Here is a 23,522-nt window from a genome sequence, read left to right as displayed (position 1 = left end):
GCTGGTTGTGAGCCACCATGTGGTTGCTGGGATTTGAACTCCGGACCTTCGGAAGAGCAGTCGGGTGCTCTTACCCACTGAGCCATCTCACCAGCCCCCCCTTTCCCCTTTTATTAACACTTGCAAGTTCAGTTAACATACTTACAAAGCATAAAGCCAATTGGAGTATAGAATCTGGTTTTCTTCAACACTTCTTCCCTTCATTAAACTGTGTGTTTAATGAAGGAGTGTCCAGGGGAAAACAGACTGAATGCTAACAAATTGCCAGAGGTCTGAAAACAAATAAAAAAGTTGTTGGAAACCAAAATGCTTTCAAAGCAAGCAAACAAAATGGGTAACCTGGAGAAGCGGTTCTCAGCCTTCCTGATCCTGAGGCACTTCCCATAAGATTATTTCATTGCTACTTCATAACTGTCATTTTGCTACTGTTATGAATTGGGTTAGGGTTACTAAGGAAGTTTTCTTTGGGGGTGTCACCCCTGATGGTTGCCAGTAGATGGCAGTACACCCACATGAACATACTGGCAACACTAAGTGGACTTGGTGAGTTTTAAAAGGAGAGTGAGGAGTTAGAGGAAGTAGGAGGTAGATTTATAAAAATTCATTATATGTGTATTAAATTCTCAAAAAATAAAAATATGGAAATCTTAAACCAAATGCTTTGAAAAAAATGAACAAGTAAGAACCTAAACAACCAATTCAGAATAAAAAAATAAATGAATTATTGGCCAAACCAAGGTAGCTCTGAGCCTCAGAAAGAATTCACCAAAATCTACCTGAAGAAATAATGTCAATGGTTTGGACACACAAAGGTTTCCATATTGGTACCTAGTTCTAAAGCAGGTGACTCTTCCCATGAAAAGTGATTCACTCTTGAGGTTCCACATTTGGGTACTATAACTGTCCATGCAAAAGCACAGCTCTAACCTCAAAAGGAATAAGATATGGTTTATACTGTATGAGTGACCAGGACTCGGGAATACAGATTTGTGTTACCCAAAATTCCATGTCCCAACCAATAACAGTTTCATGAAATTTCTATAGTAACAGAACCAAAACAAAACATAAATCAGGGACTTTTCAAATGGTCGGAATATCACACAGGCAGTGACAGCAAAGCAGAGAAACACCTCAGATGCTATCTTAATGGCAGTTTTAGCCTTTGTGTGGGTGGAAGCTAGTTGTCTGTTAATATTTTCCAAATGGTTTCACCTGTTAGTCACAAAAATGTTCTGTCAGACACAGAGGTAACAAGGAATGACTATTAAGTTAGCCCAAGAGAACTTACACTCTTCTGTACCTACAACCTCTCCACAATTGTTGACACTCTCATCAATTAATCAGCAGAAGGATCACTGGAAAGTGCTGTCCTTTTCAAGAGCATTGGCTTACAGTTTTCCAACTCCACAAAGGCAGAGAAAAAGTTATAGTCCCTTCCTAAAACAGAATTTTCTCTTGCTCCCTGTGTGACCCCATTTCACCCCTCTATGGGAACTGGAAAAGCCCTCACACACGTCTCCCTAGCATAGGCCTTGGGAGGGTGAGAAGATCCAGGACTCTGTGGCATTCCCAACTGAGTATTATATATCCAGGAAGTCTTTTCGGAGGAGGTGGCTTGCTGGTGAGCCTCCCCAATTCTGTTTTTTCCTGAGACCAGGACCTTCCTCCTAAACATCCGGAGTCCAGCTGTCACCCCAAAGACCTACCCAGGAAAGAAGGAACCAGAAAATGCTTCTTGGGGGTGCTTTGGAATGCAAATGCTTGAGAACTGGAAGAGAACCTTCATCCCACTTAGCTGTGGGGTTGAGAAGGCAAACTTGGGGACTGGGTGTTGTAGAGTCATAAATGGACCTTCAACCAAGAGCCAGAGCAAGCTTCCAAAAAACAGTGGGAACAGTTGATATCTTCCTGAAGAACGTCTAAAAGCTTAGCTGAGGGTCAAATTTCAGCCATAACGTGCCCACCTGCAAGTAACAGGGACCCACCTGTCAGCCCAGATGTGCTACCTACAAGTGAAAAGATGGTCCACCTTAGGTTCCAAACGCCAGAAGCCATCATCGGTCCATGTAGGAATGAAGGGGAGGCTTACACATAGGCACTGAAATTATCAAATTCATTAACAGATTGCGGACTTAATACATTAACTTTATTAGCCTAATTTATGTGGGATAATCATATAAAAAGTGATTAATGATTAATATGAGTAAATTATAGAATTAAAAATTGAATTACACCAGGCGGTGGTGGCGCACGCCTTTAGTCCCAGCACTTGGGAGGCAGAGGCAGGCGGATTTCTGAGTTCGAGGCCAGCCTGGTCTACAGAGTGAGTTCCAGGACAGCCAGGGCTACACAGAGAAACCCTGTCTCAAAAAAAAATTTTTTTTTGAATTATAAGAGAATTTTTCGTTCCGAGATTGGGTGACCTCACTTTACTTACACACTTCATACAATTTAATCATACATTCAAGTATAGAGAGAATTTCTTTTTTAAAAAAAGATTTATTCATTTATTTTATGTATATGAGCACACTGTAGCTGTACAGATGGTTGTGAGCCTTCGTGTGGTTGCTGGGAATTGAATTTAGGACCTCTACTTGCTCCAGTTCGCCCTGCTCCCTCTGGTCAATTCCACTCGCTCAGTCCCTGCTTGCTTCGGCCCAAAGATTTATTTATTGTTATACATAAGTACACTGTAGCTGTCTTCAGACACACCAGAAGAGGGCATCATATCTCATTACGGGTGGTTATAAGCCACCGAGTGGTTGCTGAGATTTGAACTCAGGACCTTTGGAAGAGCAGTCAGTGCCATCTAAGCCATCTTGCTAGCCCTAGAGAGAATTTCTTATAAGCATCACCTGTCAATAAAATATCTTTTTTTTTTAAAGTTAGGATTTCTTTCTTTGTTTTTTATTTATTATATGTAAGTACACTGTAGCTGTCTTCAGACACTCCAGAAGTGGGAGTCAGATCTTGTTAAGGATGGTTTGAGCCACCATGTGGTTGCTGGGATTTGAACTCTGCACCTTTGGAAGAACAGACGGGTGCTCTTACTCACTGAGCCATCTCACCAGCCCCTCAATAAAATATCTTATGGCCAATAAGCTGAGGCAGGAAATAGGAGATGAGATAAAACATCCAGCAAGGATAGAGAGAATTCTGGGAAATAGTGAAAGGCACAGGAGATTTGAGCTGGAATGCTGAGGAAACAGATGTAAGCCACCTGTTAGCTAAACTCAGGACAGAATAAAGAGGAGATTCGCCCCAGGAACAAGGAGAGGAAACCAGCCACATAACTGAACCCAGGTTAGAATAAAGGGGATAATAAATGAAGAGCAAGTTAGAGAAAAAGTCAAAGCTCATGACCTCAGCATGGGAAGAAAAAACATGGATATTTTTTTTTTACATTCAAGTTTATCAACTTTCCCACAAATTTTGTGGAATATTTTGTGTATGGGTGTTTTGCCTATGTGGAAATTATATTTCTTAAAGATGGAAGAGTACTTTATTTTATGTATGTACACTAATTTTTCATTATGTGTTCATCTGTTGGACTACTAGTTTGATTCCAATTTGTTAATATAGTGACGTTTAATATATAGGCAAAGACATGCAAATATGTCTATGGTAGGATATGGAGTTCTCTACCCAGGGGTGAAATAGCTAAGGCAAATAGTAGTTATAATTTTAATTATTTGCGAAATCTGGAAACTGATTTCCACAATGGCTATATTAATTTGCCCACACCAACAGTCAATAAGGATTCTTTTCTCTCCACATCCCCTCCAACCTTTGTTGTTAGATAAGTTGAAGATAGCCATTCTGACTGGCAGGAAGAGGTATCCCAAGGTAGCTTTATATGCATTTCAATGATGACTAAGAATATTAAATAATTTCTAAAATAGTATTTAAATATTTAAGTATTTAAATAGTTACCAAACATTTGTGTTTATTTTTTAAAAACTGTCTATTCAAATCATTTGCCCATTTGTTGACTGATAGTTTTTTCTTTAGCATTTGATGTCTGTTTTTTGTTTTTAGGTTTTTTTCCACTGTCCTGAAACTCTCTGCAGACCAGTCTTGCCTTGAACTCATACAGATCTGCCTGCCTCTGCTGTGATTAAAGGTGTGTACTGCCACTGTCTAGTAATTCTTTATAAATTCTGAATATCAGCCACCTGACTTTCTTCCATTCTGTGAGCTGTTTGCTCTGCTGATTGTTTTCCCTTTTCTGTGCAGTAATTTTTTTTTCATGGAGTCTCATCTGTTGATACTTAAGGTTAGTTCTCATGGGCTGGTGAGATGGCTCAGTGGGTAAGAGCACCTGACTGTTCTTCTGAAGGTCCTGAGTTCAAATCCCAGCAACCACATGGTGGCTCACAACCACCCGTAACCAGATCTGACACCCTCTTCTAGAGTGTCTGAAAGACAGCTACAGTGTACTTACATATAATAAATAAATAAATCTTAAAAGGTTAGTTCTCATGTTGTTGGTATTCTATTTAAAAAGTTCTTGGCTACCCCAATATTTCAAGTTTTAGATTAAGATCTTTTGTATGAGGTGAAGAATCTTTTTATTCTTCTGCAGGTAGAAATCCAGTTTTGCCAGCACCATTTGCGGACTTGTCTACTTTCTCTCCAGTGTATGTTTTTGCCTCCTTTGTCAAAAATTAAGTGAGCACGTCTATCTCATTTTATTTCAGGTCCCGATTCTATTCAATTGATTTGCCTGCCTAGTTTTCATGCCAGTACCAGGCTATCCTTATCACTATAATTTGAAGTCAGGTACTATAATATTGCCTATAGTGCTCTTATGCCTTAGAATTGTTTTATTTATTCATGGTCTTTGTGGTTCCACTTGAGTTCTTTTTTCTAAATCTGTAAAATATATCAGAATTTTAATAGGTATCACATTAAATCTGTAAATTCTGGTAGTATAGCCATGCTCACAATATTAATTCTATCAATCCAGAAGTGTGGAGTGTCTTTCTGTAATCTATTATCTTTTGTGTTCTCTCTTTTCTGTTATCTTTTTTTTATTTATTTTTGTGTATGGCTGTTTTGCCTGCATATATGCCTTTGCACACCACAAGCATGTATTGTATTGCTTGCTGAGGCCAGAAGTTGTCAGATACCTTGGACCTGAGTTCCATGTGGTTGCTAGGAATTGAACCAAGGTCCTCCAGAAGAGCAGTCCATGTCTATCTCAGGGTTTTACTGCTGTAAACAGATGCCATGACCAAGGCAAGTCTTATAAGGACAGCATTTAATTGGGGCTGGCTTACAGGTTCAGAGGTTTAGTCCATCAAGAGGGGAGTATGGCATCGTCCTGAGAGTTTTACATCTTCATCTGAAGGTCACTACTAGTTTAGGGTCTTAAAGCCCACACCCATGGTGACACACCTACTCCAACAAGGCCACACCCCCTAACAGTGCCACTCCCTAGCTCAAGCCATACAAACCATCACAATGTCTTTAATCACGGAGCATTTCTCTAGCTTGCTATTTCAATATCTAGACGTTTTTGTTGTAGAGGTCTTTATTTCTTTGGCTAGATATATTCCTAAATACTTAACTTTTAGAGTTATTTTTAATGAATTATTTCTCCTGATTTTTTTCTCTGAGAAAACTCTGGTGATATAAATGCTTTGTTTTATTTTTTATTATTTTGTTATGTATGTGGGAGTTTTGCCTGCATGTATCCCTGTGCACTGTATGCATGCCTGGTGCCCATGGAAGTCAAAAGAGGGTGTCAGATCCCCTGGAGCTGGAGTTATAGATAGTTATAAATTGCCATGTGGGTGCTGGGAGTTGAACCCAGGTCCCAGGTTCCTTTGGAAGAGCAGCCAGTGCTCTTAATTACTGAGCCATTTCTGTAGCCCCTACTGCTTTTTGTTTATTTTTTTATGAGTTTTGTATCCTGCAACTTTATTGTAAGTGTTCATTACATCCAATAGTTTTCCAGCAGACTAAGTAGGATCTTTTAAGTAAAGAATTGTGCCATCTGGATGAACCTAGGCCTCCCGCACATATGTAGCAGATGTGCAGCTTGGTTTTTGTGTGAGTCCCAAACAACTGGAGTGGGGCTATCCTAAAAGCTTTTTCCTATATGTGGGATATTGAAAGAGTAAAATCTAATGTGAAGCTACAGTTTCTATTTCAAATGGCTATTCTAACTGTATAGAAGTTCATTGAGGTGTATAGATGTGGGGTCTTGTTAATTTTGGCATGTTATTTTTTTTTATTTGTAAGGTTTTTTTTTTACAATAAAACTTGATTTAAAAATCAAATTAGCTGGGCAATAGTGGATCTGTAGAATCCAAAATTAATTCTAGACCACCTAGCCCCTTCTCCCTTTGAACTATACTATACTAGCAGGCCAAGAACAAAGACAGATAAAGAAGCTGGCCAACTAAACAATGCTGAGGAAAAAAACCATAAGGGCAGGCAGAGTGAGAGACTAGGCCAAAGGTAGTCACCCCATGCAAACCAATCAATGCCTGAAAGGGTTACTTGCTACACTAATTAAAATAAGCCAGCTAGCCTTGTTGGCTAAATCTGACCCTTACAAGGTATAAAAAGTGTGTTCTTTGTTCGTTTGGGGTCTCGCCTTTTGCCTGCGAGCTTAGGGGGGCCCCCAACGCGTTGGATCAATAAATAAAACAAACAAACAAAAAACAAAACTCTTGCGGTTTATAGCGATGTCGGTCTCTGTGGTCTTTGTGAGTGAGGGTCTTTTGGCAGACTCCAACAGTGCACACTTTTAATCCCAGCACTCTGGAAGCAGAAGCAGGTAGATCACTGAGTTCAAGGCCAGCTCAGTCTACAGATAGATTTCCAGGATAGCCAAAGCTACACAGAGAAACACTGTTTCTAAATAAATAAATAAATAAATATTAAACTACAGTAGTTATTTTTTTAAATTTATTTATCTATTATATGTAAGTACACTGTAGCTGTCTTCAGACACTCCAGAAGAGGGAGTCAGATCTCATTATGGATGGTTGTGAGCCACCATGTGGTTGCTGGGATTTGAACTCTGGACCTTTGGAAGAGCAGTCGATGCTCTTACTCACTGAGCCATCTCACCAGCCCAGTAGTTATTTTTTAAATCACTAAATTGAGTGCACTATAGATTATAGAACTCTAAGGCCTGCCATCCAAGTTTAGAGACAGGGTTTAGCAAAACTTAAGTAGCAAGATTTAAGTCTCATCTTGGTAAACCTCTAGATGCCAGAGATTCCAAACTTGCTCCAGAGTTGATGAAAGGGGGTTCTGAGTTCCTACAAGGGCTTATGGTGGACCTTAGCCACAAAGATACTTTGTAGGAGCTATGCCCAGAAAGCTAGCTCCAAAGAGCATCTACAGCCAAAACCTAGCCCCCGAAATTGAGACAGTGAATCTGAGACGCAGAGTCACCTCGAAGGAAACATGGGAGAAGACCTGAGGCAGGATACAACACACACATGACCCTAATCCCTGCACCTTAGTGCTTGTATAGGGGTTTACTGGGTAGAGGGCGGGGCTTCAGGTTGCTAGGCAACATAGTCACTGAGCCCAAAGACTCAAAATAGAGGCCTAACCCTGAGTCTTCCCAACGAAACAACAAAACGGCAGAAAGTATGAGGGTGTGAGGACCTGGGATGGGGAGGCCTAGATGTTGAGCTGGTAGGTGGGCAAGTGGTTAGACAAATTTAGGGAAGAGCACTCAACCGTGTCTCTACTTCTCACCCACAGGAAGTCGGGAGCTTCAACTAGGTTGAGAATGGTTGCTAGGGTTGGTTTCCTTTCCCTCTCTGAGCCATTCCTCTTTTGTCTCTTCTTCCCTGGGTTCTGCCCCCAACGTCTTTGCCCATAAGGAGATAGGCCAGAACAGAGGCTTGTCTTCCCTGTACACATATGTACACACAAATCCAAATACAAATATACCTACAACACCATTCACATACTCCGACAGACATGTGTAAACACAAACACAAGATAGGGTCCTCTGCCCAAGATATCATGAAGGTCCATGCCCTTAACCCTACCACAACCAAAGACTAGGGATCAGGGAACAGGATCAGACCAGTCTCTGATGCTCCGGAGTTAGGGGACGCTGAATGACTCATGACCATAGTGATGTAGATTGTGGAGCAACAATAGCAGGTAGGACAGTCCGTCGGGTTTTATAGTCCTAAATTGGGTATACTCCTAAAACTGGAGAGGATCAGAAAGTCTTGGCCTACTGCAGATATACACAGGGTCAGCTACCAGTTTAGGGATATGAGTTAGGTGGCTACAGGAAGTCCCATAGATACTGAGCTGGAGCCATAGTGTTCCCCTAAGTTGCTGGACATCCCCTTTTCTTCCACAGACCAGAGCATGCCGACCCTGGGAGTAAAGGGTGCATGGGAGCGGGCCAAAAAGAGTGCACCTGGAGCTGGAGCTGGTGAGAAGCACAGGAAGGGCCCAAGGACTACAGAGCCTCCGAAGATAGGCTGGGCATTGACCCAGCAGAGGCTGGTAGCCTTGTCCCCCACACTACGCCAACGCCACCTGCTCTTTGGCGACTTTCTTGACGACATAGGCAAGGTAGCCTCCGTGTTTCCACGCGAGTCGGTGGAGTTACCCTACGACATGCCTGACCCGCGCACCTGGTCACAGGCATTAGAGCTACCATCTGAGCATCAAAATCGGTTTCTGGGCCTTATTAAGGCCGCGGAAGCCCGGGGCCGAGTCCATGCCCTGCGGTTGCGCTACACCCGAATGCGGGTAGGAAGAAGGGAGAGGACCCAGTTCATCTTCAAAAGAGGGCCCACATCTGCGGGTGGAGGTAGGGTACTCCTCTAGCATGCTCTCAGGGTTGCTCAGTAAACTTGGTTCCCAGGCAGAGGAAATCTCTTTGCTGATCCAGAAGCAGAGCTCCGCGCGCGCTGCCATCCGACTGGAACTGTTCCTACCACCCCAACTGAAGCCCACCAAGATCCCTGATCCTCTGGACCGACAAGAGGTGCGGGGGGTGGGGGGAACCCAGGAGACGGGTGGGGGGGTTCCGTGCCTCACCACACACTGGCTCCAGCCCCTCTCTCTGCAGCGGAGGCGTGTTGAGACAATCCTGGAAGAGGAGGTAGATGGCAACATCTTCCCCCGATGATTGAGATCTTGGCGTTCAGAGACCCTACGGTTACAGCGGCTCCCCACCCTCTCATATAAAGTTCTCTTCCAAGGGTTCTCTGGTATTTCCCCTCTTTTCTCCCTGAACCCCCACAGGGAAAGACAAACATGTATGCTGCCTCTCCTTCAGCCACAGTCATAGAAGCAAGGAGATGTTGGTGGGTGGGCACTCCTTTCTCCCAACAGCCTGCAACTGGTGCCCTTCAGGGCCATTAGATGTGGGGGGCTACTAGTGTGGAAAAACATAGGGATGAGCCAGACTAGACACCAGCACCCCGGGAAATCTGGGCTGTCTCCAAAGTTAGGGTCATTCCATCTGAGGACTAGGGTGGCATTCTGGGAGGGGAAATGAGTGCAAAGCCAAAACTGGCTTTGGAGAGTCCAGTTGTGCCCACATGACCAACAGGTTGAAAATGGGATACTCTCTCCAAGGTCCCTGGATAGTGGGACAGAAAACTCACCCACAGCCTCCCTTTCATGGGAAACAGCCTCCTGTGCCCACTCATCCACCAGACACAGGAAGGAAGCTACCCATCCCATTCTGACCACTGGACTCTGAAAAGCCCCTGATTTCTGGGCAGCTCATCTTCCTCCTCTCCACAACACTGGTTCTTTGCAGAACCTATGGCCTCTTGGCCTCTTGGCTCCCAGTACTTGTCCTCCTTTCCAGCCCCTCTCCATCAGGCTGCAGAGCTGGAAGCTGCAGGGAGATCGACAATTGCCTGCTCCTGCATGGAGGCTACCACTGGCTCTGCATGAAATAGAGAACAGAAGGGAGGAAGAAGAGATCAAAACTGTGGTCCAGAAGGCTCTTACTCGCTGATGGCCAGTTCCCAGGGCTCTGTTTCCTCAGCTGGTCTTCTCCCCCTGCACATGACCCTTCTCACTCTCTGGCCTGTTGCTGCCCTAGGCCTTGATCCAAGCCCAGGCTGCAGCATTCACAAATCAACAGGAGCTCTCAGGAAGAGGGGAGGAAATTTCTGACAGTGGTAAAGACGACAGAGGCAGGGAAATGGTAGATTTGTACACAGGTATGGACAAGGAAAAGGAGCCAGTCTCATCATCCAGCAGTGATGGTCCCTCTCACACACAGATGTAGATCCCTAATGACCATCAGTTATACCACATGATAGCCAATGCTGGGCTTCTCTGGCCAAGCTCTAAACCCCAGAATTTTGTCTCTTAGAGATTTGCTAAGTGAAAATTTTCATCTACTTTATAAAGTCATACCACTGTTTCATCCCTTCTGACCATGCATCTCTTCCTGAGGGTTACCGGAATGCCTAAGGTCACTGCAGTCAGTGTCCCACACAGTGAGTAATCCACATAAGTACTTCAGAACAAAGGACTGAGAACAAAGACAAAGCACTCCAATGACACAGGAGCGCCATACCAAATGTCAGACCAACTTAAGAGCACCTCTGGATCTGTACATCAGTGAGGGACTGGGTGTACAGAGGCAGCTAGGGTCCCTCTGTCTGAAGGAAATCTTGCAGGAATACAAAACCTGTGTGTGCCCCATGCACCGTCAGGTGGGGCTTGTGAGGACCTAGGGGCGCTGCTCTCAAGCAGAGTTTACTGGGCTCCAGTTCCATCCCCGCTGACATCCTGTGTTCAGTGCTTCTGGTCTCCTTCCTGGATTTAGAGGCATTTTCTGTGCTAATTGTGTGGTGAGCAGATTTAAGGTGGCAGAGAACAAGTAGGCATGTAAAAGGAATTAAGAGGAATGATGTAGATTACATCATGTTGTCATGTCATGGCAACATCTTGTCTCCTCACCTCTCACCCGATCCCTTCCTTGCCGGTCTCCCATTCTAGTCCACTACAGTTAGTTCAGTTAGTCTGCCTCTGTCCCACTGGCTGAAGAGCTCACGTGAAGGATCTCCTTTGCATCCCTGACTTAGTATGTATGGTGTAGTATATGAGCATTAATAACTTGTGTGACTGTGTGTCCAGTGCTAAGAGCAGGAACCACATGCCCCAACAGACCACTCTGGGCACTAGCCCAAAGCATGCTGGGATAATGAACTAATTCAATTTTGTACCCAATGACAAAGGATCTGAAGAGTTGACCAAAGAGCAAGGCCATCTGTGGTAAAGGCTATCTTGGAGCAGTTTGAGAGTTCAGAAGGGACTCAGCCAGACCCCAGAAACATTCGAGGTGATTTGATGTAAGAACCTGCTTTACACTGCAGTCCCTGAACCTCCCTTTTGGGGAAAGTTCTAATGCAGAGTGACAGACTCTTAATGCTACGTTACAGACTAGACTCAGAAAGGCAAAGAGTCGGAGCAGATGGGGCATACCACAGGCCAGTCCTTCCCACAGGCCTCTTCTAATCCAGGCGAGCCAAGTAGCACACAGGGCTCAGCTCTGGCGTCCAACATAAAGGCTGGGAAAACCCAGCTAACAAGAATGGAGCGCCGGCTCAGTCCACTCTCTGTACGACTCACCCCTCAGGGTCACCATGCCACGCTACCGCGGGACGACACGCCAACCGCGGGTGGGGCACAGGAGCGGGCGCGGGGCGGGGCACTGCGGGCGAGCAAGCGCTGGGGCTCGAGGAAGTCCCGGCCCCTCTCTTTGGGGAAGTACCGCGGAGGCGCCTGCGCACTGCGCCCCCTCCCCGGCGACCAGCGGGACTTCGGAGCGCGCGGGCGGCGTGACTCCGGGACGCGGCGGTGAGTGCGGCGCTGGACCGTGGACGGGCCCTGGCGATATAGATGCCGGCTCTGTTCCCGGACTACAGTGACCGGTCCACGTGGATCTAGGTCGCAGTAGGACCAGAGCCCACCCCTTGCGCGTGGGGGAGGGAGAGCCGCAGCAAGGTTCCCCTTTTTCTTCAGCTCAGAGCGTTGAGAAGTGATTGCTCAAAGGTGGGGGCCGGAAGAACCCAGGTTTCCGCGTCTCCTGCCCGCTAGCTTGGTGGGGAGGGGCCAGACGAGACTCCCGATCTGCCACCTTACCCACCCTTCGAGTTGGGTCCGCTAGTCTGTTGGCCCGGCGAGCCATAAGGGTGAATGCTGAATCCTCGGCCCCATCTGAGCGGGACTCCGTGAGCCTTTCTACCTCGAGAGTGCCGGGGAGTACGTCTTGCTGTCTGACTTAAATCCTTACTGCTTTAGAGCACGCCCCTTCGGCAGTCAGGGTGGGGCCCAGACCGAACCTGGCCCTCCCGCCCCCATCTGCCTTTAGGTCGCTGGTGAGTTGGGCGCCATGGCGAATTCCTTAAGAAAGGGGTGGGGGCGCCAGAGACTGTGAGAGGGACCGTGAAGAAGAGACCAGCCCTCCAGACGACCCCATCTGCAGAAAAGCAGGAACTGGGTAGGGGCCTACCATTCCACAGGTGGGCTTGGGCAGCTGGGTTCGCCATGGTGAGAGGCCGGCCCTGCCATGGAGGTATAGGTAGGACAATGACAGTGTTGGATGGAAGTGAGAACGGACCTGGTCAGCCCCCCTCCCAAAGGTTATGACTTTTTTTTCCTGGAATTTATTTTTTTGGTCTGGGTGGGCTTGGACATTCTTTTTGCTTCTGTGGGGCAACACTGACAGCCATTCACCAGGGAGCTTCTATCCCCAGAGACCAGATTTGCTGGCCTCTTAGCATAAACTTGGGAGGCCAATACCTGGGAGGCTTGGGGAGGAAAGGAGCCCTCCAACAGCTGCATGTGGGGCAGGACAACCCTGATTCAGACTCTAGGCTCTCCTTGCCCAGAAAGGAGGCAATAGTGAAGACACCCTGGACGACATGGGTGGTCCCGACTGACCTCTGAAGGGTGCAAGGAGCTAGGACCCGAGCCTGAAGCTAGGAAAAAGGGCAGTGCACCCACTGGACCCCAGCATCCAGGCCCCATGTCCAGTCGGCTGATTGGAGATGGACCCTATGAGGGATGGTCTCTACAGGGTGACAGATGAGGAATGATGATTTTGAAGAGCATGGAGACCTCAGGCTACTCCACCCCTTTTCCCTAGAAACTCAACTGCTGGAAAGTACAACTCAAGCTACTCGTGTGCCCTGATTTGCTTGCTTGGAGACTTGGGAACCCACCACCTCAGAAAGCCTCAGGTGGTGGAGTTGCCCAGGGTACAGGGATCAGACAGAAACAGGACTAAAAGTCCTCTTCTGAATGAAGGGCTGGGGGGTAAATTTCACTGAGAAAATGTGAGCCCCAGGCTGATGAGAGGAAGATAGATAAAGCAGAGGGCTTAAAGCATGGATGGCCTCCACCTGGACAGAAGTGGGCACAGGCCAAGGAGAGAGGAAGCATTCAAAACTGCCTCCAAGGTGCTGTTTGGATGTTGTCCGGGGGACACTGGAATTTGAAGTCAGTTTTCACTGGCCTAAGAGATTTCTAGAACCCACTATGATAGTCCAACATCAATAATGATAAACCATAGGAAATTCCACTGAAGAGCCCAAGGCTCCAGCTAAGCAGTTTATCCTCCTACATTGCCACACCAGCTTCTGTATCCTAGGGAGATAGATGGAAACCAGGGTGAAAGTGGGAGTGTCTGAGGCAGCTGAGGACCAAAGAAAGAACCTTGTTCCCCGAGTACACACCTCTCTTCAGTGCATACCCCATTTCTAACACTTCAGAAGTCTTGTTCTGAGTCCTGGTCAGGTATTCAGTGCTTCACCCTGCAGCCATCTGGGTAGCATCTCTACCATCTCCCTAGAGGAAGGGAGTAGTCAGAATATCTGATACCCTCCATACCAACTCGTAGCTCCAGTCCCCTTGGGAGGGGCCAGGAGCCGGAAATCAAGAAAGAGGAACCCAAGTTTCCGGCTTCTCGGGGACTGAACAGATAGGGGTGTCTTAGAACCTTCTATGGAAGGCCCAGCTGCAGTAGCCCTGTCTCTGACTCAGGATTCTCCACATGGTGTAAGTAATCAGGCTTGGGGTAGAAGGCTGGGGCAGAACTCTGACCAAACCCTGAGGTGGGTGCAGAGGTTATAAGGTGGGCCAGCATCACAGGCCCTCAGTCAGAATTCCAACCTCCTCCTTAGATCTGCCAGGATCCTATGCTGCGGTGAGGGTCCAGAGCTGGCACCACAGAATCTGGGCAACCCCCTCCACTCACCCATGCCCACCCCACATGAGGCTGAGAAACAGGTAGGTACTCCCAACTTCTAATTGGGTTCCTGAACACCTGGGGTTCAAGATATAACCTTGGGGACATAGGCAGACGGGTAGAGACAGAGGGTCCAGTGAATTCTAGAGTGGAGGTTGAGGCAGCCCTCTCTTCTTCAGCACACAGGGCCAGAGGAGGCAGACAGGCCTCCCTCGATGTCCAGCCATGATGCAGCCCCCTCAGGACCTCCCAGTCGAAATCCCTGCTGCTTATGCTGGTGTTGCTGCTGTAGCTGTTCCTGGTATGTGGACCTTGGGGATACAGTTGCCCTGGGAAAACTTCAGGGTATTTGGGAAGGGGAACATGGCTCATGGGGAGCAAAACCAGAGTATGTAGTCCTGGGGGTGCATGGTTCATGAAGCACAGAATGGGTATGTAGTCCTGGGAGCAGCTCATATAGGAGAAGTACAGAAGCATGGGTGGCATTTAGGGCTCATTCCTGGTCCTGTTCCCCAGACCTCCAGAGGCGTCCAAGAAACTATTGAGCCCCTGCCACAGTATCGCCCTGCCCAGAGGTTGCTGAGCCTTGTTGGCTGGTGGTAGTAGATCCTCTAAGGGGCTTTGCATGGCTCTTATGTGTATGAATATTTGCCTGATTATGTCTGTGTGCTGCAGATATACCTGGTGCCTGAAGAGCCAGAAGGTGTTAGAACTGAAATTACAAATAGTTGAGAGCCAGTATGTGGGTCCTGAGAATCAAACCAAAGGGCCTGATCAGCAAATGCTCTTAAACACTGAGCTAATCTCTCCAGCCCTTCTTATACGTAGTGTGCTAGGGGTATGTTATATTGTAAGAGCAAGCAAGTGGCAATCATATGGTGCCCATGCACTCACCATATACCTGTTTTTACCACTGAGAGCTGCCCAGATCCTAGACTGTGCAGTAGGGACACATTTAAGAAGAGATTTAGATAAGGGAACAGCTGGCCCTAGACTGGTATTTGAGATTTGGGAATGTCTGATGGCAGGAATAAAGAAGATGGTCGAAATTTGACCGTCTTACAGCAATCTGGCCCTACATAGACAGAGGGACCCAAAGTGGGATCTGTTAAACAGTGAGCCACCAGGACTGTGTATAGGCAAGATACAAGGAATGGGATGTGAATGGCAGGGCTCACTGAAAGCTTGAGTTGTTGCTGAGAAGCCAGGCCTAGTGGGAACTGAATTCTCTCCATAGCTTTGGGAATGAGATATACATTGTGTCTGCTTAGGGAGAAGCTTCCCTTGGAAGCAGGGTTCAGGATCCAGGACCACACAGGTACAGACACACTGGAGAGGCTCTTACCCTACATCAGCCAGAGTCATTGTTATTAGGTCTGCAGTCTGGATTTTTCAGTGGCCGCAGGAGTGAGCTGGAACTAGGTTGAGGAGTATGGTTCTACCTACCCAAAGAAAGGGAGGGGTACCAGGAGCCTTCAGAGTCCAACTGCTGACCAGGAAAGAGGACACAGTGGTAACCAGAACAGCAATCTGCATAAGCCACTTCAGTGGGGGCGGTGGTGGGGGATGGGACAAGAGGAAGGCTCACTCTAGGAGCTTCCTTCCTTGTAACAGACTTACTGGTGCTAGGCACCCACATGCAAAAGCATTACATATAGCTCAGTGGTGGGTAGAGAACCCAACTGCAAAAAGTAGAGCCCCTTTACTCTGCACTAGGAACCAAGAACGGCAACGAGCTTGGCAGGTTTCTCGGGAAAGCAAGCTGCAACCCCTCCCCAGCTGTGAAGTCTGGTGAGTATGGCCACTTTTGTGTAGGCATGCATGTATGTGTACTTGTGTGCATGTCTCAGGCCTGACATGGTCTGGCCCTAATGCCTGCAGCACTCCACCAAGCCCTGAGGAAGTACAGAGCTGGGCACAGTCCTTTGACAAGTTGATGAATAGCCCCACGGGCCGCAGTGTATTCCGGGCATTCCTGCGCACAGAATACAGTGAAGAGAACATGCTCTTCTGGCTGGCTTGTGAGGAGTTGAAAGCAGAGGCCAACCAACATGTGGTGGATGAGAAGGCTCGACTTATCTATGAGGACTACGTGTCCATCCTGTCCCCCAAGGAGGTGGGCCAGATGCAGGGATGAGCGGGGGTGACCTGGGAAGGGCACCGCCCCTCCCCCCTGACCTTGGTGCCTGCCACACAGGTAAGCCTGGACTCCCGTGTGCGAGAAGGCATCAATAGGAAGATGCAAGAGCCATCGCCACACACATTTGATGATGCACAGCTGCAGATCTACACCCTCATGCACCGGGACTCCTACCCTCGATTCCTTACCTCCCCCACCTACCGTTCTCTATTACTCCAGGGGGCCCCACAGTCCTCTGAGGCCTAGGTCATTTGTCACACAGATGTTCTACTCCCATGGGCAGCCTAGGGGCTGGCCCTGTCCGACTTGGCTGGAAATAGACTCAGTCCCAGTGGCAACTGCAATGTTCTACTCTGTCCTAGCCTGCTCCTACTGGGGGTTCTCCTAGATGGTGCCTCAGACCACTCCTGCCCCCAGTCATGTGCCCAGGAAATGTTCTCATGGAGAACACCCTTTATGCCAACACGTTTATAGCAGGAGAACTGTTACTCCCTGAGAACCAGATGTAGGACTTCAGAGTCAGACTCAGATGAAGAGCCCATTTATATTTTATATATTAATTAACTTTAAAGTTGGAAATATGTCCTTACTGTTTTAACAAAAAGAGAGAGAGAGAGAGAGACCTTTCACATTCATGTGTACTCCTCTATATTCCAAAGATATGATATTGCATTCTGTATTTTTTAAAAACAGAAGCCTCTGTTTAGCCCACAATTGGGGTAGGAGGTTGGAGAAAAGGATCATCTATCCAGACTCTACATTATGCATTGTTCCATAGGTACTATTGTAGGCCCTGCCCAAGGTATGGCTCTAGGAACTAGCCTCAACTCTACAGTGGTTCAGCATCCAACAAATGCTTGAGATGCAAGTAAAGATTATGGGAACAAAGCTGTTGTTATGGTCTTTCCAAAGAAGCTAGGCACAGTGTCATCTTAATCTTACAGGTTCAATAAAAGCAAAGCATCTACTTTGTTCTTCCAAGTTGCTGGAAGCTTCAGCAATTTGAAGCTAGAACTGACCTCAGCTCAGAGACCATCATCCCCCATGAGTAAGCAAAGTGAAGGACAAAGCAAAACATCGTGAAAGGACACCGGGTCTGTAGGCTGCCATACCTGGTGAGAATGGGTAAACACTGGGCAGGTTCCTGCACCAGCACACATCCAGCATGGTGGGACATATACAAGCATTAGCAATATTTCTAGAATCATATGAACAAGTAATCTCTCCAAACATTAGGCAAGCTCTTGTCTATAATACTGCCTCACACCAGCTTAGCTCAAGTGTTGTCTGAGCCCAGGAAGAAGAGATCTATAGCAGTGGAAGGACAGGACTCAGCTGAAGCCTGTGTTTAGCCCATTAGGAGCAAGAAAACATTTAATAATGAGGGAAAGAGGGCAAAAAGTGCACATCAGGTAGGCTGGAACAGGGCATGCCACCTTCAGGGTATCTCCAGAGAAGCTGTGTCCACCAAGAACATTGCAGGAAGGACAGTGTTAGCCATGGCCAGGGTTACGTCAGTATAAGGGCTCAGCAGAACTGAAGGAAGGCAGAGAAATGTCCGGCCAAAGCTCCACATGACCCACTAGGGCAGAAATAGGATAGGCTCCATCCCAGACTCCCAGGGGGCTAGCTGGATATAGTGCACCCCACCCCCACCCCCACCTCCCACCCCTGTTCCAACTTCAGGCCCAATATGCATCGAGACAGGACTGGAGGCAAGCATTCTGGGCCAACCCACCTACCTTCCATCGATTCCCACACTCGTTGCAGACAACATAGGTAGTCATGGGCTCATCGGAGCTACGGGTCTGCACCTGTAGGGTGGGTGGCTGAATCCCTGGCTTTGCTGCCCTGATCTGGGCAGTACTGGTCTTATACCCCTGATCTCTCTTGATGATTTGAAATTGCCCAGTGACCTATATCAACCTTCTAGAACTAGACCTATGGAGGAGGTGGATTATCATAACAGGGGCCTTTGTGGCCCTGAACAATTGTGCTCAGTAGAGTCTACAATATTGGATAAGTACAGGATTTCCAACAGGAGGGTCTATATAAAGTAAAAGGATCAGCAGAGATGCCAGTGGCCTTGGCAATATTGGAGACCCAACAGCAAACATCCCACAGGGCCTGGGCTGCTCTATCCCTCAGGGTCAGCCCTCTACAGCCTACTGCAAATGATGGCAGTTTCCACAAGCCCTAGAGTTGTCTACCAGAGAGATCATCTTAATTTAGTCCCCTCTTCCCAAGCCCCCTTAGAGTCCATATAGCCTTCCCAGAGTACCTCAGCTTCCACCTCCATAGCAGGATGTAAAGGTCCCATAGCTACTGACAAACAGCATATTATACTCCTATCCCTACATGCTGGGCATGACCAAGCCACCTAGCCTTTGCACAGAGCCTCAGACTAAAAGTAGGGACATAAGTGGTATCCAAGAAAAGGATGAGCGGACCCCAACCTGTGTGTAGGTGCAGTTCTTCTTCCTGCACTTGTTGCAGGTGAACAGGTCAGTCTGTGTACCACCTGTACGGGCCATCTGGTGCTCACGGATGGCCTCCTTAGTCATGGCCTTGCGGATCTCCTTCAGCTCGTCACTGGCCATCTCCTGAAAAAAAGGGCAAAGTTTTCAGCTGACCGCTCTGCAGAAGCAGTCTGCTCCAGCCCTTCCTTCCAGTGGAGCTCACCTCTGACGTCATCACAGCTATCTGCTGAGGTGTAATGGCACCACACAACACATTCCGCCGTAGGCCAGGGTTCTTAGCATCTTTCAGGTTAGAGATTCGGCTCCGAACACGGTTCTTGTACTTCATGTCAGTGTTTCCCACATCCAGGAAGATGCGTGCGGGTATTTAAGGACCCATCTGAGGTTTCTGAGCTCCTCCCGCTCCTGGGAGTCATATGGGGAATGTTCTTCCCAGGCTCGTGGAGATGAATCTACCCACTCAAGACCTGTGGGGGACCCGAGGGCCTGTGGTGTTCTGCCTTCTCTAGGCCCATTCCTGTTTGAGACCCAGATCTATCTAATAGGGAGTCATAGCCCCTTACCCATTTATGGTCCAGGAAAGGTCAAGGGACCACCCAGAAAGGGCACTGGGTACCCTACCAGTTGTGTCCAATAGCTACAGGAGAAGCACAACTCAGTGGACTATAGACTCTATCAGAAGCCCTTGACCCTATATACCCTGTACAAAGGATATACTCCTCGATCTGAGATGACAGATGTTCGCAGTTCACACCAACGGCCACGTGGTCGTCTGTAAGAGGGAACCCTTACTTGTTTCCCCCACTGTCTTTTTCCATTTGCCACCCCTCTGTTTACACAGAGCCCTAGAAGCTAAATAGGACACTTGCATTCCTGGGAGACAGCTCCCAAGATACAGATGTTGTGGTGACCCCAAAAACCTTAGCCTCTTTGCTAGGTCACAGCGAGCTAAAAAGAAAAGTTGCCTCTCCAGCAGCAAGCTCTGAGGCAGGCAGAGGCCCAGACCACCTAGTGGGTCAAAATCCAGACCTTGTAATACTCACGGTCAGTTTGCAGGGCCAAAGTCAGCATCTCTCGGCATTTGTTTCGTACAGCATCGCAGGTGATGGGCACTTGGGGAAATGTGGTGATCCTTGGAATGGATGGGGTCCTAGGTGGGTCTGGCTTCTTGCAGCTAAAGAGACAAAGCCTGCTGGGTTCAGATTGAACCTGCTGAGCTCAGTTGCACATCTCCAGTAGCTGATGATACTTCTGGGTGGTCCCCTGACCTTTCCTAGGCCACAGGTGATCCCCAGAAAAGCAAATGTAGGTGCCATGGTGACCTCCGAAGTCTATTTGCTCTATCCTGACAGACCTCCAACTAGGCTTGATGACTCCATCTATCTCTAGTTCAGCCTAGAATGCCTGTGTGTTATGTCCTCATCAGAGTAGAGTATTGGCCAGAAGGTCTACAGTGAGTCACAGATCACTCCCTAAGTGGATGCCAGCTCCTCAACAGTCAGTGTCTGAGCAACACTCCATGGTCAAAATGGGATGAGATATTCTTGCTACCTCCAGAGTGCTTCCCAAGAGGCCCAAGACATGGGCCATGCTGTGACTATCTCTCTACTAATGGCAGAACTAGGCACATAATTCTAGTTGCTGCAAGTAAAGATGAGATGGGAGGTCACCCAAGACTTGCCCAAAATTCATGCTGTGCCCACCAGACCCTTTCCTCACACCACCTCTGGAAATCAGCAACATCAGGTGACTTTCTGAAGCAAAATCAACTATACTATTGAGCTCAGGATATAAACATATCAGGAATGCTACACTGGAGTCCAGAGCTTAGCCTGTCATGGCCTCAGCCCAGGCTAAAGCAGTCTCTCATCTGTAGTGTGTTACTACTAGTGCTCTTAGTCTCCATGGTAACTGGGCTGTCCTGACCACCTTTAAAGCAATGGTGTTGCCACAGGAATGTGAAGATAGGAGCTGGGCTCACCTCTAGCTCCAGATAGCATCTGCCTAAAGGGACTCATTCATCAGTCCTGATGAGTAGCAAAAAGATATGGTTTGAGAAAGTAGGCAAGGGGCTCTGGGGTTAGGGTTGGATAGGAGCTACTTAATGAAGGTCTCAATGATGCCAGTAACAGGCAGACACAGCCAGACATCTCAGATGGGCATGAAGGAAACTGAACTGTGGGACAGTATCCAACATGAAGCTGACAAACCTTGTAAAACACACCCTGGAGAGGGACCTTCCCTCAGGGTAATGACCAGGCAAATGGACACCAGTCTCCTTTTCCCACTAAGGAAACTGAGTCAAGAGGCATAAATGTATGTACCTGCCTTCAGGTATGCTACCTGAGATCCGTAGTCCCTGAGGCATCCTTGGAGGATGATGTAGGCAAAGGTGTGCCCCTCCCTTGATTTCTGGATTTGCCATCAGAAACATCTGCCATTATTAGAAAACAGATGGTGTAGAATGGTCAGGAGCAGGCAGCCAGGTGAGGGCCCAGCCTCAGCCTGGCCAATATCCTTTTTGCTTAAAGCTATTTGACGGGCAAGGTGCCAGGAGGCTACCAGACCTTCCTACTAGTCCCCAGCAAGTCCACCAGCCTCTTTAGGACCGCCTCCCCCTCCCCCCAAGCAAGCTGCTGTAGTACTCATCAAGGCTCAACCGGACCAAAAAACAAGCATATGCCTCACAGAAGGCTCCTTATGAAAACATGGGCAGAACCTTGCCCAAAGCCTGAACTAGGGACCAGGGGACCAGGGCATGTGACTGTAAAGAGGAACAGGCCCTGGGTTGTCTCACAGAAGTAGACTGAACACTGAAGACTGCCTTCCTAATCAATAGGACCATCTCTGCAGCCTAGTAGTTCACTGTTCCCAGAAACAGTTGCTGTCTACCTAGCTATCCTCTTGCATAGGTAGCTGTCCCATTCCCCTCCTCCTTCAGCTGGAGCATCCTGCCTGGACCTCCTTTTCTGTTGGCCTCCTGCAGCCTGAAAACCTCCTCTGCAGCATATACCCTTGTCTCAATGATCATGCCTCCCAGGCCATCACCTTCCCATCACAACAGATGGCATCCATCTTCCACCATCTTCATCCACTTCCAGCCCAGGGATGAGTACTTTCTAATCTATGTCTGTCATATCCCACTACACATAGTTTCAATCAGGATAGCAGAGTCAGCACTCTATGCTGTGCTGACCAGCAAGAGCTGCCCTTTACATTCTGAGACTCACCCAAGAGCTTCTTCCAGGACTTGATGAGGGACTTGGCAAGTGCAATGAGCTCCTCGTCTGAGCTCTGCTTCCGCAGAGCATTGACAGACATCCCAACACGGGTGGACTGCAAGGCAAGTGGCCTGAGTCAGAGGTGGTAGGGGCCTGTTCCAGAGGCAGATCCTTACCAAGGACTCTTGGCTCCCACAGTGAACAGCTGGGGAATGGACAGGGACAGAAAACATCTCTCCCAATGGCTATTTGGGACCCAGGTACCTACCTCCCATCTCCCTGATCACCAGAGAGAATCAGAAATCCTCTCCTTAGAACAGTTGTTTGTGCCAATTAAGTCATAAGGGAGTTAATATAGGGAGCTCTGCTAGGACAGGAAGAGCTTACCTGGAGCAAGTGCAATGTAATAGGCATATTCTTCAGCTCCCGCAGCAAATCCATAGCTCCCTCCTAAAAGGAAAAGGGATATTCATAAAGGACTTTAAATCTTAGTGGATGCTGGGTAGTGGTGGTGCATGTCTTCAATCCCAGGATTCAGGATGCAGAGGCTGGTGAATCTCTGAGTTCAAGGCCAGCCTGGCCTACAGAGTGAGACCAGGAGTTCCAGGATGGCCAGGAATACACAGAAAACACTAGACAGGGGGTTTAGTGGGCAATCCCACCTCTTGGTCATCGCAAGGGGGCAATTTACATTACCTGAGATTCCCAGAGCACTGCATACCTGTTCCTACATCACAACAGGGGCTTTTTACTGCTCTTGCCATAGGGCAGGGATAGAAGCAAACAGCTCAACAGCGCTCTCCTCAAAGATCACCCTGCATCTACGGTGATCTCCAGACATCATAGTAACTAACCACAGGACACTGAACAAACTACTAAAGAAAAACAATGCCCCAATTCCTGCTCAACATGGAAGGACATTCAGAAGTATAGCACAGGTGAGAAAGCGGCCTCTCCTCAAAGTGCCTACCCATCAGTGTAGCACTACTCCAGGGTATTCTAACAGACAACCCGGGTTGCCTTCCTCTGCCCTGGCTTTTCTTCAGCATCTACAGGCAGGCTGCACCTCCAGAGTAGGCAGGCTTTTCCTGTTCCTACCTTAAAACCCTCTACCTAAACTCTCAGGAATCTCTACTCCAGCCACAGATTTGCAAAGTAACAGCACCATAGCCAGCAAGGTTTATCAGAGGCACAATTATTGCTAATTCAAAACTACCAAACCTGGTGACACAGGCCTCATCATCTCAGATACTTAGGAGGCTGGGGCAGGAGGGTCAAAAGTTCAAAGCTTACCTGCGTTTCAGAGTGAATTCAAGATTAGCATGGACATCTTAATGAGACCTTGTCTTAAAACAAAGTAAAGGGCTGGTGAGATGGCTCAGTGGGTAAGAGCACCCGACTGCTCTTCCAAAGGTCCTGAGTTCAAATCCCAGCAACCACATGGTGGCTCATAACCA

The 23,522-nt window shown here is 47.7% G+C and overlaps 3 protein-coding genes across 9 annotated transcripts in view; 2 read left to right on the top strand and 1 right to left on the bottom strand.

The window, feature by feature from the left end:
* The first annotated feature begins 8,222 nt into the window (after positions 1-8,222).
* Positions 8,223-9,210, top strand: Lkaaear1 (LKAAEAR motif containing 1). The gene is made up of 4 exons (XM_021195157.1): positions 8,223-8,241; positions 8,354-8,751; positions 8,867-8,989; positions 9,074-9,210. Exons 2-4 carry the CDS (start codon positions 8,362-8,364, stop codon positions 9,131-9,133), a joined length of 573 nt encoding a protein of 190 aa, XP_021050816.1. The 5' UTR covers positions 8,223-8,241; positions 8,354-8,361; the 3' UTR covers positions 9,134-9,210.
* Positions 9,211-11,739: 2,529 nt separating this feature from the next.
* Rgs19 (regulator of G protein signaling 19) lies at positions 11,740-17,542 on the top strand. 4 transcript variants are annotated; one of them, XM_021193661.2, is made up of 6 exons: positions 11,740-11,832; positions 14,160-14,265; positions 14,404-14,525; positions 15,941-16,015; positions 16,106-16,340; positions 16,422-17,542. In XM_021193661.2, exons 2-6 carry the CDS (start codon positions 14,236-14,238, stop codon positions 16,608-16,610), a joined length of 651 nt encoding a protein of 216 aa, XP_021049320.1. In that variant the 5' UTR covers positions 11,740-11,832; positions 14,160-14,235; the 3' UTR covers positions 16,611-17,542. The 4 variants fall into 4 exon arrangements, with proteins under 4 accessions (XP_021049320.1, XP_021049316.1, XP_029392380.1 ...); XM_029536520.1 differs by lacking the exon at positions 11,740-11,832 and adding an exon at positions 11,843-12,027; XM_021193656.2 differs by lacking the exon at positions 11,740-11,832 and adding an exon at positions 11,843-12,353.
* A 164-nt stretch (positions 17,543-17,706) lies between these two features.
* Positions 17,707-23,522, bottom strand: part of Tcea2 (transcription elongation factor A2) — a 7,989-nt gene continuing 2,173 nt past the window's right edge. For 2 of the 4 annotated variants that reach the window (XM_029536517.1, XM_029536518.1), the window contains exons 2-10: positions 22,453-22,515; positions 22,075-22,180; positions 21,188-21,278; positions 19,888-20,018; positions 19,560-19,616; positions 19,047-19,201; positions 18,821-18,967; positions 18,107-18,178; positions 17,708-17,946 (exon numbers count right to left, since the gene is read on the bottom strand). In XM_029536517.1, the coding sequence (XP_029392377.1) occupies positions 17,803-17,946; positions 18,107-18,178; positions 18,821-18,967; positions 19,047-19,201; positions 19,560-19,616; positions 19,888-20,018; positions 21,188-21,278; positions 22,075-22,180; positions 22,453-22,515 (966 nt within the window). In that variant the 3' untranslated portion in view covers positions 17,708-17,802. Of the gene's footprint in view, positions 17,947-18,106; positions 18,179-18,820; positions 18,968-19,046; positions 19,202-19,559; positions 19,617-19,887; positions 20,019-21,187; positions 21,279-22,074; positions 22,181-22,452; positions 22,516-23,522 lie in introns of all 4 variants that reach the window. The other 2 variants (XM_021193804.2, XM_029536519.1) reach the window with 2 other exon arrangements.

This window comes from Mus pahari, chromosome 3 (assembly GCF_900095145.1).
Source record: "Mus pahari chromosome 3, PAHARI_EIJ_v1.1, whole genome shotgun sequence".
Lineage (NCBI taxonomy): Eukaryota > Metazoa > Chordata > Mammalia > Rodentia > Muridae > Mus > Mus pahari.
The sequence above is the reverse complement of the archived record's forward strand: the minus strand, read 5'-3'. Positions and strand labels throughout refer to the sequence as shown.